Source organism: Nyctereutes procyonoides, unplaced genomic scaffold (genome assembly GCF_905146905.1).
Source record: "Nyctereutes procyonoides isolate TBG_1078 unplaced genomic scaffold, NYPRO_anot_genome, whole genome shotgun sequence".
In the NCBI taxonomy this organism is placed as follows: domain Eukaryota; kingdom Metazoa; phylum Chordata; class Mammalia; order Carnivora; family Canidae; genus Nyctereutes; species Nyctereutes procyonoides.
Window position 1 is genome coordinate 22,073,683 of NW_026575043.1, and position 17,579 is coordinate 22,091,261.

General features: G+C 35.6%; 1 protein-coding gene across 8 annotated transcripts in view; it reads right to left on the reverse strand.

Annotated features, from left to right (window-relative positions):
- PRPF4B (pre-mRNA processing factor 4B) overlaps nt 1–17,579 on the reverse strand; it is a 37,932-nt gene that overhangs the window by 10,379 nt on the left and 9,974 nt on the right. For all 8 annotated transcript variants that reach the window (XR_008664091.1, XR_008664089.1, XR_008664087.1 and 5 more), the window contains exons 3-11: nt 15,510–15,686; nt 11,276–11,431; nt 9,806–9,887; nt 8,243–8,453; nt 4,853–4,926; nt 3,202–3,292; nt 2,401–2,548; nt 1,163–1,300; nt 426–579 (exon numbers count right to left, since the gene is read on the reverse strand). Coding sequence is in view for 1 of the 8 variants with exons in the window: in XM_055322619.1 (XP_055178594.1) it covers nt 426–579; nt 1,163–1,300; nt 2,401–2,548; nt 3,202–3,292; nt 4,853–4,926; nt 8,243–8,453; nt 9,806–9,887; nt 11,276–11,431; nt 15,510–15,686 (1,231 nt within the window). In the remaining 7 variants the exon portion in view is untranslated. The remainder of the gene's footprint in view (nt 1–425; nt 580–1,162; nt 1,301–2,400; nt 2,549–3,201; nt 3,293–4,852; nt 4,927–8,242; nt 8,454–9,805; nt 9,888–11,275; nt 11,432–15,509; nt 15,687–17,579) is intronic.

Consider the following 17,579-nt stretch of genomic DNA (forward strand, 5'->3'; position numbering starts at 1 on the left):
AACACTACTCCATGTATCTACTTAAGAAATAATTCATTTAAATGTCTCTAACCCTGTTAGACCACAAACTAGAGAACAAACAGCCATGAACAGTCCTATTTCAAAATGCATTTTTTCTGCTTAGATACCAGAGGAAGCCCATCATTACTACACTAAGGCACTCTTGGGATTTGTGTGTACTCTAAATCTATCAATTCAAAGGAAAAATTGGGACAACAGCCTATTTCCTCTTTCTTTATACTTAACTATTTAACATTTCATGGACCAATTTCCGAAAAAGTAAACACTGGTTAAGTCCTTTCTAATGGGTAACTAATATGCTGAGTTGTTCTTTTAAGACATCATTTCTACAATAAGACAGTGGTAATCACGTTACTGGTAAGAAACTAAATGGATGCACAAGGCAGCCTGATCGTTTGACTTACCAGGATATTGTCTGGCTTGATATCTGCATGTAGGATATTGCATCTTTTAAGGAGCTTTAATGCCAAGAACAACTGCTGACTGTAGGATCTTACAGCTTTAATATGAAGACCAACATCCTTACCATATTTTTTTAACACCTCTCGTAAATTCATACTTTTAGGAGAGAAAAAGAAAAATCACAAAATTAGGGGTGAAAATGGAAATAAAAAAGGCAAAAACATGTTTAAGTATAAAGTAAAATCAAATCCAAAATATAAACTAAAATGAAAGTTCTCTGTTCAAGAGCCCTCCCAGAAATTTAATAAATTACGCTGAAATGAGAGCACATGAACCTGTGTGTATATAAGACAATTTTCCAATAAAACTCAATTTTCAAAATAAATAGAAGGGAAGACATACAATGCCAAAATTCCTATTGATTTTAGAATGGGTTTATATTTGAAAGCCTAAAACCAAAGCTACACTTTTGAAGATCAAAACTGTTATTTCTACTCCACTACTTCCATTTCTTTTTATTACATTGTGAGAAATCTCTGTTGAGCTGAAGGCTACATGAGGTTAGTGCCTGACATATAGTACGTGGTCGATGAATGTTTATACATTAATGATTGCCAAAAAGCTAGCTCTTAACCAAAAGTAAGTAAGAGAACCAGAGCTAACTGGAAAAAATAAACACACAGAAATCTGTCATGGCGTTTATCTAAATTTTTAGCAATGTACAGGTTTGACAGTGTACCTTAGAGGCTCAAATACGAGACAGAGATGCTGTTTGTGATAAAAGTGTCTGAAGAGTCGCAAACAATGAAACTTGTCATCAGGATCAGCATCATTAAGTTTTTTCAGGAATTCTAGTTCTTTTAAGCCAGTTTTTTGCCTGAAAAGAAAAATAAGATTACTTCAAAACTGAATGCAGCATTTAAGAAAACTAAACAATATTTTCTAGTATCCAGTCTCATCTATCACAAGTGATACCTTGTATTTCTAAAGTACCAATAGTAAATCTGTTGAGGAATGACAAGTATCTATGTCATTCACACAGTACTTTACACTTCCAAATATTGTTTTCATGGAACTTATTTCCACAATAATCAACAGAAAGAAACACTGGAGGAACAAACTCACCTTGCTTTAAGGAAATTCAATGTTGCATATTTTATTTTCAGGGAGGGGGGGATGAAGAGGGAAAGAGAGAATCCCAAGCAGGTTCCACGCCCAGCATGGAGCCAGATACGGGGCTCAATCTCACAACCCTGAGATCATGACTTGAGCTGAAATCAAAAGTTGGATGCTCGACGGACTGAGCCACCCAGATGCCCCCAATCTTTATATTTTTATTTTAAAAATGTCTTGATGTAAATGCTTTAACAAAAATGGAACCTCACTATCTAAGAGTCAAAGAATGGATGTCTTATCAAATATTAACATTTGATTTTCCTCTAAAATTCTAGTTCTAGGGATCCCTGGGTGGCTCAGCGGTTTAGTGCCTGCCTTTGGCCCAGGGCGTGATTCTGGAGTCCCGGGATCGAGTCCCCCGTCGAGCTCCCTGCATGGAGCCTGCTTCTCCCTCTCTCTGTGTCTATCATGAATAAATAAATAAAATCTTAAAAAAATAAATAAAATAAAATTCTAGTTATAATTTGTCAATAAGCCATATTTTTTAAATGACTTTAAAATATTTTCTAAGCCTAGGGCAGCTGAAGATGTTGATATACATTATAACTGTTCCTTCCAGTGTTGTAAAGCCAATGGCACGTTGACTTTAACATCAGCTCAGTGTGTGGTACAGACTGTACTTATTAAAACTTATGGGTATGACAATTACTTCTATTTTACAAAAGACCAGGGGCAACAGATTCAATACCAGACTTGTCATTTTATAACTGCAATACTTACAGACTGTGTTAACTTTTAAAAAATGTTCACTTGTGAATATCTGTGTTTTTAGGTTTTATTATATAGGTCTTCTGAACTTACATGAGCTCATTGTTTCTGATGATTTTTACAGCCACTTCTTGGTTGGCTCTTGCATTATCTCTGGCTCGTACAACATTACTGAAGACACCCTGGCCAGTGTAGCCATACACATTGTAACGTTTATCTAGGACTTCACCTATGTTCACACCTAAAAAAGTAAATTAAGAAATGGAATTTTGACTATATTAAGTAATTACTTAACAAAACCATGAGATACACATAATAAATCAAAAAGAAACAGTGCAGTCACTTTAAAAAAATGTGTCAAAGTTCTACTGTGTGCCTGATTTCCTGGACACCACGGAGAATCAAAGACGAGCCTCCATCAGTCACTCGGTCATAATGTGGTTCAAGCCGCATGCCCACTCCCTATCAACTGCTGAAGATCTTAACATTGAGTAGGGAAGAAACGTGCTCACTGAAGTGTTTCCAACTGTAGTCCTGAATGACAAATACTGCATGACTGGTATCCCAAGTTCCTTGTATGTTATATTTCTTGGTTTCAGATCAAGACGAAGCAAGTGACATTCCCCTTTCCTCTTGGAGGATTATCTCATAGCTGAAAACAACTTTGAATAGATTTAAGTTGCACATCAAGTCTTTACCTCACTTCTATTCATGAAGCTCCTACGCTGCTTACTAGAATACAACATGGGTTCATGCAGCTATTAGATGTGCCACACATTTTAAGTGATGGCACTGTAATGTGACTTTCAGAGCTCTCCAATGTGTGACTGCATCAAGCAATATATTTCCACAAAATGTAATTAACTCTAAAATTAATCAGAACTGTGAACTTACGGTAATAGCCTTCTGCATCTGTCCAGTTATCCCTGAGGTTGGGATTCTCTTTGAAATCTTTTCCAATGCCAGCAGCCCGAAGACGAGCACTCTGAAATGGAGCAGGTGACAAGAGCACGATTTACCTACTAATCAGGCACTTCCTTCAAAAAGCAAAATGGACCAAACCAGCTATAATTCAATATAAACATTTTAGCCAATTAAGTCAACTCTTACCATCACCTGTGTAAATGCAATATAGCTAAAAACATTATTACCCAAATCTCACATCACAATAATGATCAGAAAAAAAATTAACCAAGTATCTTCAAAAACTCTTAGGAATAGGACTAGGGCATTATAAATGAAAATAAGAACTTGGAACTTGATCTGGTTTTCCTTTTTTTTTTCTTTTTTAAAGACTTTATTTATTTATTCATGAGACACAGACACAGAGGCAGAGACACAGGCAGAAGGAGAAATAGGCTCTGTGCAGGCAGCCCGACACGGGACTCGATCCCGGGTCTCCAGAATCACACCCTGGGCTGAAGGCAGCGCTAAACCACTGAGCCACCCAGGCTGCCCTAGATCTGGTTTTCTATAGCTCTTAATAGACAAAGGAGGACAAAAATTACAGAGGGGCACTCAGTTAACCAGTGTTCAACTCTCTCCCCTACCAATTTCCGTATTTCTTTCACTGCTTTGTCCACGAAACACCCCTTGGCTTCTCTTCCCATATACCCATGAAATGTCACTGGCTGCACTATGGTTTGTGTGGGAAATTAACAGTACTTAGCACTTCTGAAGAGTTATTACATCACTTTCCATGATACCAAGAAGACCCTGAACCATACATAGTCTAAGCAAGTGATTGGTGCTGATACTTTCAGTGGCTTAAACATCCTGTCATCCTGTCTTAACTTTGTTTTGGTGTTCCTGTAGCAAAACATACATACATTACTTAAGCCAATGACCAATGTTTTCAGGGTCCTGGACAGATTGCTTAACCCTACTCCATTTTTAATTTTTCTATTTTATGTTTATCCCTCCACTCTCTCTTGCCAAAGCCTCCTTATTTTTTGGTGTTCTCTTGATTTTATAATGAAGACGGTCTCATACTTTTGAATATGTTCTTAAGCCTTTTCCAAGAAAGAGTACTGATAAAATAGCTTAAAAAAAAAATTTCTTAACCCCCTTCCTTGTATTAACATTCCCAACTCTTCAGTGAGTGTATTAATATCCAAATCCTAAGTTCTCAATCACCTACAATATCAAAGCCCAAAGTGGACTCTCTTCTAACACAGGCCTAGAAATTATTGACATCTTATCTCAGCTAACTAAGCACCCCCACCCCCATTTGTAAATCCAAGAAAAATTTTCAAAAAAATACCTACAAAAAAAAAAAAAAAAACAAAAAACCCCAAAAAACTACATGTTTAAATCATTTGGTGTTTTTCTGAAGCTCTCAAATTATTCTGCTATACTCGTTTTTAAAATCTTGACCTAATTTTACACTTAAAAAATGTTGCGACACTAGTACAGTTTTCAGATACACCTCAGACTGTCCAAATGTTAACAGTTATTAATTTGCTTTATCCTTCTCTATATACAACACACATACTTAGTATATATTTTTAATAGTTCTGTTTTTATGACTTTAAAAGTTACTTACATCAAAATAGGCAGCAAACATATCATCAGATTCTGTAAACATATCAGGTGCCAAGAGCTTCTTTTGAGATGAACCTTAATGGAAATTAACAGTAATATTTGAAAAATGAAGGGATACAAATTAAAACACAAATAAGTCATCAATGTAAATCATTAGCAATTCATACTTCCCCCCTTTTGTACATCAGTTTTTCATTAACCATCTTAAAAGTCACTTTGTAACACTTTATATAAAGCTATCTATTCTTTACTAAAATAATGCATTTTAGAAAGTTGAAAGACCTAATGGCAGTATTTTCTCCACTGTTAAATATGCTAATAGCTACATGATTATGTATTAAAATCAAAGTTCCTCTTTAAAATATTTAATTTCCAAACTGCAACTCAATCTCAAAAAGTTAATACTCCCATTATAGATCTAGATCTGCATATATTTCTCCCCTAAAAAGTCCAATAACCCCAGAAAAACTGGGCAAAATAAAAGGAGTTAGAAAAAAAAAAAACCCAAGCAATGGTTTTAAGCATATGAACCTATACCCAATCTCATGTATAGTAAGGGAAACACAAGTTAAAATTACTATGAAATACCATTTCTCTTTTGAGACAGGCTAAAAAAACCTGAAAGCATGATAACATTCTGGTAACAAGGCCCTGATAAACAAGTATTCAGACATTACTTGGGAGGCAACTGTACAAGCCTTACAGAGTAAAATTTGTAAATATAGTCAGATTATATTCATCGGACAGACACAGCAACCCCAATACTAGGAAATCATCTCAAAGACACCATGGTGAACATTAAAAAAATGACTTAATGTGCAATGCCACTGTAATTAATGCTCCAATGAATAATCAACAAGTGGATACAACACAAACATCCACTCTTAGAAGACAGAGTGAATAAACCTTGGTATACTGATTACACTGGAATATCACAGAGCTGTAAATAGGAATGAAGATCTTTTCATACTGATGAGTTTGTCTATTTTTGTGTGTGCTTGTGTAGGCAGCATACAACACACAGATGTGAAAGACATTTTAATAATCAAACAGAAAATTCCTAGAAATCAAAAGCAAACAAAATAAACCTAAATCTATCTGGTGTGTAGTATAACCATACAGAAGTATTTCACATGAATTTATACCTTGGAATGTATCCCAAAGATAAAAAGAATCATTACATTTTCAATTTGCATTCACTACATTCAATATTGGTGATTATACTGAAAATTACTTACATGAAAGCCTCAAAATAATCTAAATAATGTTATTAGGAATCATGTTTTTCACTATAAAAGAAATAGGAAATCAAAGAAGTTAATAAGAACCCTATAATCTTAAGTTCGAATTGGCAATTTTTCAGTATGAACCTCCTCTTTCCAAAAATATATGTATATCCTAGCTTTGAACTGAAAAGTCCCATGAATGATGAACACACCCTAAGTGCCTTGTGAAGTCTAAATGGCATTTCTTATTAAATGGAACCAGGGTTTCATGGAGCAATAGCTGCTTCTGTTCTGGGATAAGATATGCACAAGGTGACTTGTGGTATCCTACAACATGGTAGAACAGGGAGTTTGCAAACTACAGAGTGGGGGCAAATCTGGTCCCTTGCTTGTTTTTATATGGTCTATTTTTACATTTTTAAAGGTTATGGGGAAAAACAAGAATATTTTGTGACATGTGAAAACTATATGAAATTTAAATTATGGTGCCCACATAGTTCTGGGAATGCAGCTGCTTCTGCATTACGACAGCAGTTCAGTAGTTGGAACAGAGAAAAAAAACAAATTACGAAAGCCTAAAATATTGACTATCTGACTTTTCACAGACAGTTGCCAACCTGTCCTAAAAAGAAACATATTAATACCAATAAATCCCATAGGATGTGGATCAAAAACATATTAGAAACCAACTTAAAGGGGCTCCCTCCTAATCTCAATTGGAGAAAGAATTTAAGTACATAATGATACCAAATAATAAAAACCTGACAAAAGCCACCTAAATCTCACTGGTTATCTCTGGAGGTTGTTAATGTACCAATACTATTAGTCAATAAAAGCGAAATAATCAAGCATTTATCCCAACTTTCCCATACAAACCATCTCTCTTGGGTAATCAAAGAACAGAAACCTCTTCTTTTATGGAATTACAGCTAACCATTCAAAAGGAATAATGGACATTTAAGAATTACCACTTCAGAGTGTGCCCACCTACCCCCAACCCCTGAGAAATAATGATCTAAGTAATGATCACCAATGGCTGCTGAAACTGCCAGGTCAACAGCTGAAGGGAAACTTCATGTGAGATAGATGTGATGATCTTATCTAAACACAAAGTCTCAACATCAATAAAAATAAAAATAGGACAAGCACACACCACAAACCACCTGATGTGATGCAAGCACACACCACCATTTATGCAGTATTCTTGCCAAAAAAATTAACTTAAATCTACTCAAGTCTCTAACACTTTTATTCGATTCAAGAAACACTGAGATAGAGGAAATAAGATAAATGATGCAAGAATGTGGCAAAATCAGAATGGAAAGAAAAGTTTATGGGACACATGGCCCCAGTTATCTCCACAAGTATATGGAAAGAGGGGGAAGAGAAGGATGAGAATAACTCATTAAGACAGAGATTAAGAGATAAGTGCATCTTATTTGGATTTTGATTCAAACCAATTGTAATTAGAAAGACATTAAAAAATGATCAATTTTTAGATATAAGTAGTATTTTTTTATTTTTTAAAGATTTTATTTATTTAGAGAAAGTGTCAGCAGAGGGAAGGGAGAGAAGTGAAGGAGGATCTTCAAGCAGACACCCTGCTGAGTGTAGAGCCCAATATGGGGCTTAGTTCCACGACCTTGAGATCAAGACCTGAGCAGAAATCATGGTTGAACACTTAACTGGACTGAGCCACCCAGGCACCCAAGAACTGTTTCTGTTGTTGTTGTTAAAGTCCTTATCTAGCAGAGATACAAAATGAAGCATTTATAGATGAAATGAAATCATGGCTAGGATTTGCTTAAAATACTCTATCAAACAAAACAGAAGGCAATGACTTTTTTTTTTTTTTTTAAAGAAGCTCTGTGCCCAAAGCTGGCCTTGAACTCAAACTCAAGATTAAGAGTCACATGCTATGACTAAACCGGCCAGGCAGCCCTGACGGAAGGTAATGAATACATGCGATTCAGTATAATACTGTTTAGGTTACGTCAACTAGTCAAAAACATTTATAGGGAACATTTAATATTGTTATTACCATAAGACTTAGCAGGGGCAATGTTTCTAATCCTTTCCATATTTTCCCATCCTAAAACAATCTTTCATTATTTACAGAACTAAAAATTCAGAGAAAGGATGGTCCAAATAGAAATCTAACTTACCATTATTCTGTTCAACGGTCATTAGATTATGCTTGGCTTTTACTGAGGCCTCAAATGTATCAACATTTTCCCGTTCATACTCTTTAACATCAGCAGCTACCCTTTCCAGAATGTCATCCGGAGAGGGTGACCGTGTACAGGTACTGCTCTGGGGGCTGCTTGGTTCAGATGGCACAGACATATTGCTATCTTCAGCAAGATATTTATATTTCTGTAACAATAATACAACATATTATTTTCATAAAATCTGACGCATATTTGTTAAGAGGTATTGCACTGAAAAGAGTGTAAATGTTAAAAATTTTAAAAAGGTACTGATGCCTTGATTGAATCAGATCCACAATCCCTTACATATAACTCCAAAACTCACAAAACTCTGAAAAAGTTTTTCTATGTTTGGTGCACACTCATTAGGAGACAAAGCCTCACCTAACAGATGTGAAACTATTTATAGTCTTTTTTTAAATCTCCCCCATTGTGAACATAATATGCCTCACTGCGGAAACACTAATGTGTTTGATAATGGGGTACTGTTCCTGTTCTAGACCCCACTAGTGGGGCTAAATAATATACATAGATGCACCATATTACCTTTCTAAAATTCAAATAGTTCTGAGTTCTGAAGCACATCTGGCCCCAAGGGCTGGAGATAAGGGATTGTGGACCTGGGCAAGAACAAAAAAAGATTCAACCAAGTCTCTAGGGATATCAGTCTAATAACAACAATTTCATCAGCGCCCCAGAAAAGTGTTTATCTGAAACTCCAGTTTTGGCCCATATCCTCTGGTGATTCAAGTTCTTTCCTTTCCTCTGACCCACCAGTGCCTGATTTATGATTTACTATGTATAGGTAGGGGAGCTGGCACATCTCTTCTTTCCTTCTGCCTGCTGTCTTCCTTATAGGATCTAAACATTTTTTCACTTCTTCCAGAATGTGTTCTCAACTCCAACACTCACCCTGCCATTATTAGGAGAAAATTTTACACTTTACAGGGACTGCCATCCACAAAGGATCTAATGGCCATGGCTCTATCTCAGGATGGCCAAGGTATAACTGATAATCCATGAAGGCAGGTAACCTGATCATTAAATGACAATACAAAGATCTATGTACAATACCCTTTTCTCCACCCCATTTTCTTAATTACCTACCTCTAAACTACTTTTTAAATTACTGAGATGTTCTATTTAAGCAATCACATCTACACAAGGAAATGTACTTTTTTTAATCATTAAAATGCCCCCCCCATAGAAAAAGGCCTAATTTTTTGTGAAACAAAATTCCTCCAATTTATTCTATACTTATTTATGAGGGCTTTCTTAAAAAAAAAAAAAAAAAAAAAAAAAAAGGAAGCTTCAAATGTTGTTAGAGTCCTATATGTAAAAAGGGGCAACTATTTCAACTTTATTAGGAAATTATCTTTTCAAGTCTCATATAATTTCACATATATGATTTTTTTAAGACTTACTCGATTGTTACTAACATCACTTCTTTATTAAAGTAAAAAACCTTTTACTAAGAATAATTGTTTAAGGATTGCTCAAAACTTTAATATCACATACCTGAACAATTGCCTGCCTCTGTATTCTTCTCTGTTCTATTAGAGCTTCTTCATCTTCTTCCTCTACATCAAAGTCTTCAAGGCTTAAAAAAAAAAAATATATATATATATATATATACACACACACACACACACACACACAATTTCAAACATCCTTAGGGAGCCATAAACCAGAAATATTACATAATTTAAAAATAAAAACTGAAAACACAGGTCATCCACAAGCTCCAGCCTAAGTCTTAAGCCATCTTACTCTTTTTCTCCCGTTTCTAAACTCTCAGTTGCCTGGTTTGGAATCCTGGCAAGTAATTCAACCTTCCTCTGTCTCATTATTTTCATCATTTGTTTCATGGCACCAAACTAGGGAACAGAAGAAAGATCCTTAAGTTCGAAAGAGTCATCCCTGGCTCTACCATGACTGTGGTATTACTCAAGTCATTTCACTCAGCTAGCCTCAGTTTTAACCCCTACAGATTAAGAGTGAGACACACAAGCAACCAGTACCTTCTCTGGGTCACTGGGAAAGCTATGGATCCTTTCCCCATCAAAAACACACATGTAAATTTTCACATGCACTCTGAAGGGATATGACTCTACCTCCCAGACCTGCCTGATTCGTCCCAATTTCTTCCCAAAGAACTCCGTAATCTTTACCATCCCTTCTCGCATCTTTTCTATGATCTGCTATTTTGCTGCAGATGAGTAAGCAAAGTGTATTCTCAAGGTACTAGGATCTATGTTTAACATTCCTCACTTAATTTGCATATCACTAGCTCTGACTGGGCTTTCTTGACCTTAGCACTATTGACATTTTGACAATTCTTCGTTATGGAAGAGGGCGCTGTCCAGGATATTAGCAGATGCCGAACAGTATCTCCGATCTCTAACCACAAGATGACAGCCAAAAATACCTTTAGATATTGCCAAAATGTCCTCAGAGAGGCAAATTACCCCAGCCGAGGGCCACTGCTCTAAATTATCTTAGTTCTTGAGATGTTCCATCTAGACAACTAAATTAGCACTAAAAAACATTTTTCCATTAGACAATGAAATGTGTCTGTAGCTTCTACACTGTAACAGACATACCCATTACCAAATAGCCTCAACTGCAAAGTATGTAATCTTTTTACACAAACTGAGAAGTTTAAAAACTTGTATACCACCCCCTGCTCCTCCAACCACTACGAACCTGCTAGTCAAGATTGCTAGGGCTATTTAACAGATCTGTTGTCCCTAACAAAAATGAAGAGAAGGCTCCTGATATTCACTCCAGTCCAACTGAAACCTCTAAATTCAGAAAATCATGACCTCTGTCACATAACCTATAAGATATGCACAAAAAATTAACTTTCAAATTCAAGACCTAATTAATAGATTCACTTACAACATCCAGGTGGAAATCAAAGAATCTCAGGTCAAATAGTACTTGTCTAAATTGGAAAAAGGAAATTATGGGATATTCCATTCTTACTTATCATCAGATGAAGATTCTTGTTCAACTTTCATTCCTTCTGATAGACTTCCTTTAAATTTATCTTCCTTTACTTTGCTTCTGCTCCTACGTCTACGACCACCCCGTGATCGAGACCGCCTTCTCAAGCGTGACCGGCTCCTCCGACCTCTGTCCCTATTTTGTGGAAAAAAACTTATATATATACACACATTTAAAGTACAAGGTGGGGAAGCTGTGCGTGTGCTGGGGGCAGGAGTATACAGCAACTTTCCGTATTTTTCCAAAGCTCAATTTTGCTGCGAACCTAAAACTATTTTAAAGATGAAATCTTTGGGACACCTGGGTGGCTCAGTGTTTGAGCATCTGCCTTGGGTTCGGCGTGATCCGAGGGTCCTGGGAGGGAGTCCCATTTCAGGCTCCCCGCAGGAAGCCAGTTTCTCCTTCTGTGCATGTCTCTGTGTCTCTCATGAATGAATAAAAATAAAATCTTTAAAAAATAAATAAATAAAAATGAAATTTTTTTTAAAAGTTAATTAAAAATTTAAAGTAAAATAACATATCAGAGAGACTGGAGTAATCAACTTAATTGAAGGTAACTAAAACACAGTTATTGTTCTTACTGGACTGTGAAAGGGGCACAAAAGAACTTTGTGGGCAATGGAAATGTTCTTGATTATGATTATGGGACTATGTGTTCATCAAAACTCATGTAACTACACCAAAAAAGGGTGAATTTAGTTTATGTGAATGTTTCAATAAACCAAAAAAAAAAAAAAAAAAAAAAAAGATCACCAATAATAAGGTATAGAAAAGAAACGTGACAAAAAGTCTAATTATTTTGGTCTTCAGACATTTTTGTAAGTACATAAAGGTCTTGCCTCATGTTAAACAAAAACTATTATAGCTCAAGAATTAAAGGCAAAGTTTATGTTAGTAAGATGCTGTGGAACCTCCAAACAGAAAAGGCTGCTAAGTCTAGAAGGAACTGGCAAACTCTGTTAACGTCACATCTGACTACCTTGCTTATGTCACATTTCTCAAGAACCCTTACTAAAATGACATGAAAAGAACAACTGAAAAGAAAATCCTCAGGCAAAGAGAATGGGAAAAACTATGACAGCAGAAATGTCAAGAATATTAACAAATCAAATCTAAATATTAGTTCAACAAAATCAGACAAAGTAAATAAGAAACAAGTAAATGCATGCCACAAAACCCAGGAAATCCTCAAGAATTGGAGACATCATATTCTGCTGGATATGTGAGGTAAAAGCTAAAAAGAACCGGTTGAAAGTCTTTAGAAATAGGCTCTGTACACTCCCTTTTCTAACTCAGTAGAAAATGCTAACCATCTCCCTTCACATTCTGGCAGAGTACTTAAAATTTATTTTATTGAGAGGTGTCGGTTGTTATAAAAACTGACCCAGGTAGCAGGGAGGCACAGTCCTGAACATTAAAGGATTAAGCGAAAGTCTACTTTATGAAGAACCATAACTCTCCTGGCAGCCATGTCAATGTTCTCTAGCAGATGAGAGGATTCTAGAAAACCGCTAGCCCAAAAGAAAAGAGCTTCAGTCATTGATATGCTAAAGAGATTTAATCACACTGAAGTGATACCCACTAATCCACAAATTCTACATTCTCAGAATGAAGAAAGCTTCCATTCAGCTTTCTCAGCAGCTAAGTTTTAACTGAGAATAGGCAACAAGAAGGACCCAGCTGTTTGAATGAAGTCCTCAAAAAGGTAAAGGAACAGCAAAAGGGATCTGGGAAGAAACAAAGTACAGGTAAAAAGAACTATCAAGAATAAAAACTCCCAAAAATAAACATTACCATCTTTGAGATGTTATACCTATAAAAAATGAGTAAAAAGGCATATAAAAAATTAAACAGCCAGTAAGTCTTAGAAATAAAAATACAGAAGCACAGGAGAAAAAAAATCAATAGAAAGGAAAAATTTAGACAAAAAGTAGAAAAGGACAAACATAAAAGATGACTGTGATGGGGGGGAAACCAGTGGAATATAGAAGGCCCAATGGAGGGAGGGGACGGGGGAGAAAATAATGGGCAGGAAAGCAAACAAAAACAAAAACAAAAACAAAAGAGAAAATTTACCAGAATAGCTAGCCATCATCTTCCTGCTTTAAAAGGGCCTATATAGTGCCCAGCAAAATCAATGCAAAGAAAAGAACCATGCACCAAGGCACATTATAACATAATTCCAGAATGTAGAACATTCATTATAAAAGGAGAGGAAAAGAGAAAAAGTAAGTCCTATAAGAAATGCCCAAGCATCAGAATAGGACACTGGGCACCTTCCACTCAGGTCATCACCTCAGGGCCCTGAGATGGAGTCCTGCCTTGTGCCTGCTTCTCCATCTCTCACTCTTACTTATGTACCTGTCAAATAAATAAATAGATAGGACTTCTCAATAGCAATATTGGAAACTAAAAATCAGTGAAATAACAATTTCAAAATTCTTAAGAAGAAATGATTTCAACCTGCAATTTTATTCTTTGACAAATCAAATCAGCAATGAGGATTAAAAAAATAAAATAAAAAGGCTTTTAAGAAACAAAGGTCCTCCAAAATGTCCTTTCCATAGGAAGCTATCAGAGATTCATTAACAAAGCAAGGAAGTAAAACATGAAGATGCTGCATACAGGGAAGGGAACCACAAAATAAGACAGAAACAATGGAATACTCAGAGGACAGAAAAGGGAAAACAAATTCTACAATGATGGTAATGAGCAGGCCTATCAGTCAGTCTGGAGACAGAAGGCTAGAAGCATTAGCTTGTCCCCTTCCTGTGACTATCTGCTCAGCAATGAGCAATATTGTACAAGATCATAATAATTGGGGATCCCTGGGTGGCGCAGCGGTTTGGCGCCTGCCTTTGGCCCAGGACGCGATCCTGGAGACCTGGGATCGAATCCCACATCGGGCTCCCGGTGCATGGAGCCTGCTTCTCCCTCTGCCTGTGTCTCTGCCTCTCTCTCTCTCTCTGTGACTATCATAAATAAATGAAAAATCAAAAAAAATTAAAAAAAAAAGATCATAATAATTGTAACTGGAAGCAGAGAGAAATGTGATACAATTAGGTAGAAAAGAAAGTGTGAGGGGGTGGGATTAAAAAAAGTAATTGTTGGGGCACCAGGGTGGCTCAGTTGGTTAAGCATCCAACTCTTGATGTCAGCTCAGGTTTTAATCTCCCGGTTTTGATTTCAAGCCCCACACTGTGTAGCTTACTAAAAAAGAAAGAAAAAGAAGAAAGAAAAGAAAGAAACATAATTTTCCAAAGTAAGAAATAGATAATATGGCAATAACTTCAAAAATTTAAACATATACCACCTGAGACAAAGCCCTTCAAGAAATCTAGTATATGAAAATACTCAGATGATGTCAAGATGTACTCACTGGTTGGAATATAAGTCTTTGGAGTGCTGTCTTTTTAAACTACATTCATGTATTAGTTCAATTAAAAAACATTAAAAAATTGGCATATGAAGTCCATTTATATTTGAGTGAAAATATTTAACACACGGGGCACCTGAAAGGCTTGAGTTGATTAAGTGGGGAGTCTTTTGAGGTCTTCTCCCTCTTCCTCTGTCCCTCACCCAACTTGTGTATACACTCTCTCTAAAATAAATAAGCCTTAAGAAAAAATATTTAATGCATATATTTTTAAATGATTCCTGCTTCACAAATCAAAAAACACTTTGATTAACCAACTCCCTACATGGGCTTCACGTAAAGTGGTTTCTATTCTGACTTAAACAAGTGTTTTGCCCAGTCTTTCACAACTACTGAGGATATCATCTTGAGTTAGGTTTGTTCTAATGGAACCAAATATAAATTAATAGAAAAACAGACACAGTATTTGCAATTACATAATGCCAGGAAACTGGGCTACTTATTTATTACCTTCTGATCTACCCTGTTTAAAAAAAACAAACCAGTAAGCATCATTCACCTATTTAGCTTAAGAAAGGGAAAAAAGCATTCCCCCTTTAAAAGACTGAGTTTTCAATTAATGCCGATTTATTTAAATTTGAAAGAAACATCTATTAAAGAAAAACCAGTGTGTGCGTGTGAAATATCACACTAGTAAAAAGGAAATTACATAGGATCACAGCTACAACTTTTCAGAGAAAAATGATCTTTAAGAAAACCTACCAACTGAGCTAATACAAAGCTTCAAAGCACACAGTTTAATGAATTATAAGGTCAACATATGTAACATATCTCTACCTCCTCCGTGGAGACCTGCTTCTTCTCCTCGGTGACCTACTACGTCTGAGTGGGGAACGAGACCGTCTTCTAATAGGAGATCTACTTGTCCTTCTTCGGGTAGGAGACCACCTATTGAGTGGGCTGGCATCTTTTGATCTTTCACGTCTACTGAGGAGATCATCTCGAGGTCGTGTTCTTAAGGGGACCAAATACAAGTTAATAAAAAAAATACATCGAATTAATGAATTTGTTTTGCATATAAAGGACATCTTAAGAAAGGGTACACTAACCTGAAGACAGTATGCACACATTAACATGTTTTTTAACAAAACTTGAATTCAGAAAATCACAATGACATTTTGGCATTATGGTACACACATAGTAAAAGGTCTACTTCCTCCTTCTCACAATTTGAATAATTACAAAGGTTATTCATGTTGTTAAAGCCACGGATTCTAATTCCAGATAAAACTTGCCTAAGGGACAGTACTCCATTTCCTCAGTTTGAAGACTGTCCTCTCCCTAAATTTTGACATTTTTGCAATATAGTGTCTCATTTTTAATATATTACATAAAACAGCATCTTACAATCAATGTTAACCTTAAAACAGCAAATGCATGTAAGGGATTAGAGAAAGGGATAGTCCATCTAGTCAAGGATATACATATTGGTATATCCTTCCTAGAAAGACATTTGACAATACTTTATAAAATGTAAATGCACATTACCTTAGACTTTGCAATTTCACTTCTATGCATTCACTTTCTATTCTATAAAGAAACTTCACATACAACCAACAGACATCTTTGCATACAATTGTGAAAAACTGGAATCAACCAAAATTTTCATGTTTCCGCAAGGGAATGATCAGAGGTGACCCCTGAACATGTAGTTTTGAACAGCGTAGGTCTACTTACAGGCAGATTGTTTTGTTTTTAACACAATACAGCACTGTAAATGTATTTACTCTTCCTTATGATTTTCTTACCTCTAACTTACTTTCTTGAAGAATACAGTATACGATACTACAGCATACAAAATATATGTTTTCTAAGGATTCCAGTTAGGAACAGGCTATTAGAATTATGTTTTGGGAGAGTCAAAAGTTATAGGTCCACTTTTGGCTGTGTGGCAGACTGGCACCCATAACCCCTGTGTTGTTCAAAACTCAAATGCATTACTGTATATCTGTACTGTGAAATACGGTGCTGCTATATAAAGAGGTAAAAAAGATGTTTATGGTCATAGAAATGTTTCATAAAATAAAGCAAATCACATGTTAACATGTAGGACTCCACTTCTATAAGAACATTCATATAAACTGTATGTATGTCCATAAAAAAAAAAGCTAGGAGGACACAATAGTATGACTGGTAGTGGAGGGCTCAAAAGGGAGAGATTTTACAGGCTTTTGCCTATCTGAATTTTCCTTTAATTAGTATCTTTTCTGTAAGTAAAAAAAACAACTTTGTTTCATATATTCAACTCTAGTCCTTAATAAACTGCTCAGAATTTCCTTTTCAAATGGAAAGCAAATTGAAACAAAGATCATTTAGAAACACTTTAGAGAACATAATCAGCAACACTAACAACTCAATTTAGAAAGCTAAAGGAAACGAAGAAGAGGGCCATTTAATTACAGTGTCATAAAAAGCAAGAGTATTTCTTAAGATACAGCACTTTGAAAACAGCATTCTTGAAATTTTTCAGAAAATAATTTAAACTTCAGGGTCATCTTGCATTTATACTTACACACAATACGTGGTTACGAATCTGTATCTTTACATAGTATAAGCCAACATTCTTTTAAGCTAAACTTGGCTAATTTCACATGTCCAATTATTCAACAGAGATACTAAAAAAAATCAGTTCTAAAGCAGTTTAAACAATTCCTACCCACTCTGCTAAAATCCTTCATGTGCCTTAATCACCTATTAGTTATATGATGCTCAGTAAGCTAAATAATCTCTCAATCTATTTTCTCATTTATAAATTGAATAGGAGAATCACTTACTTTATGAGAGAAAATCACGAGAATTTGAGAAAAAAAACCCAATGGGGCAAAAGTATTATGCAAATGTGAATTA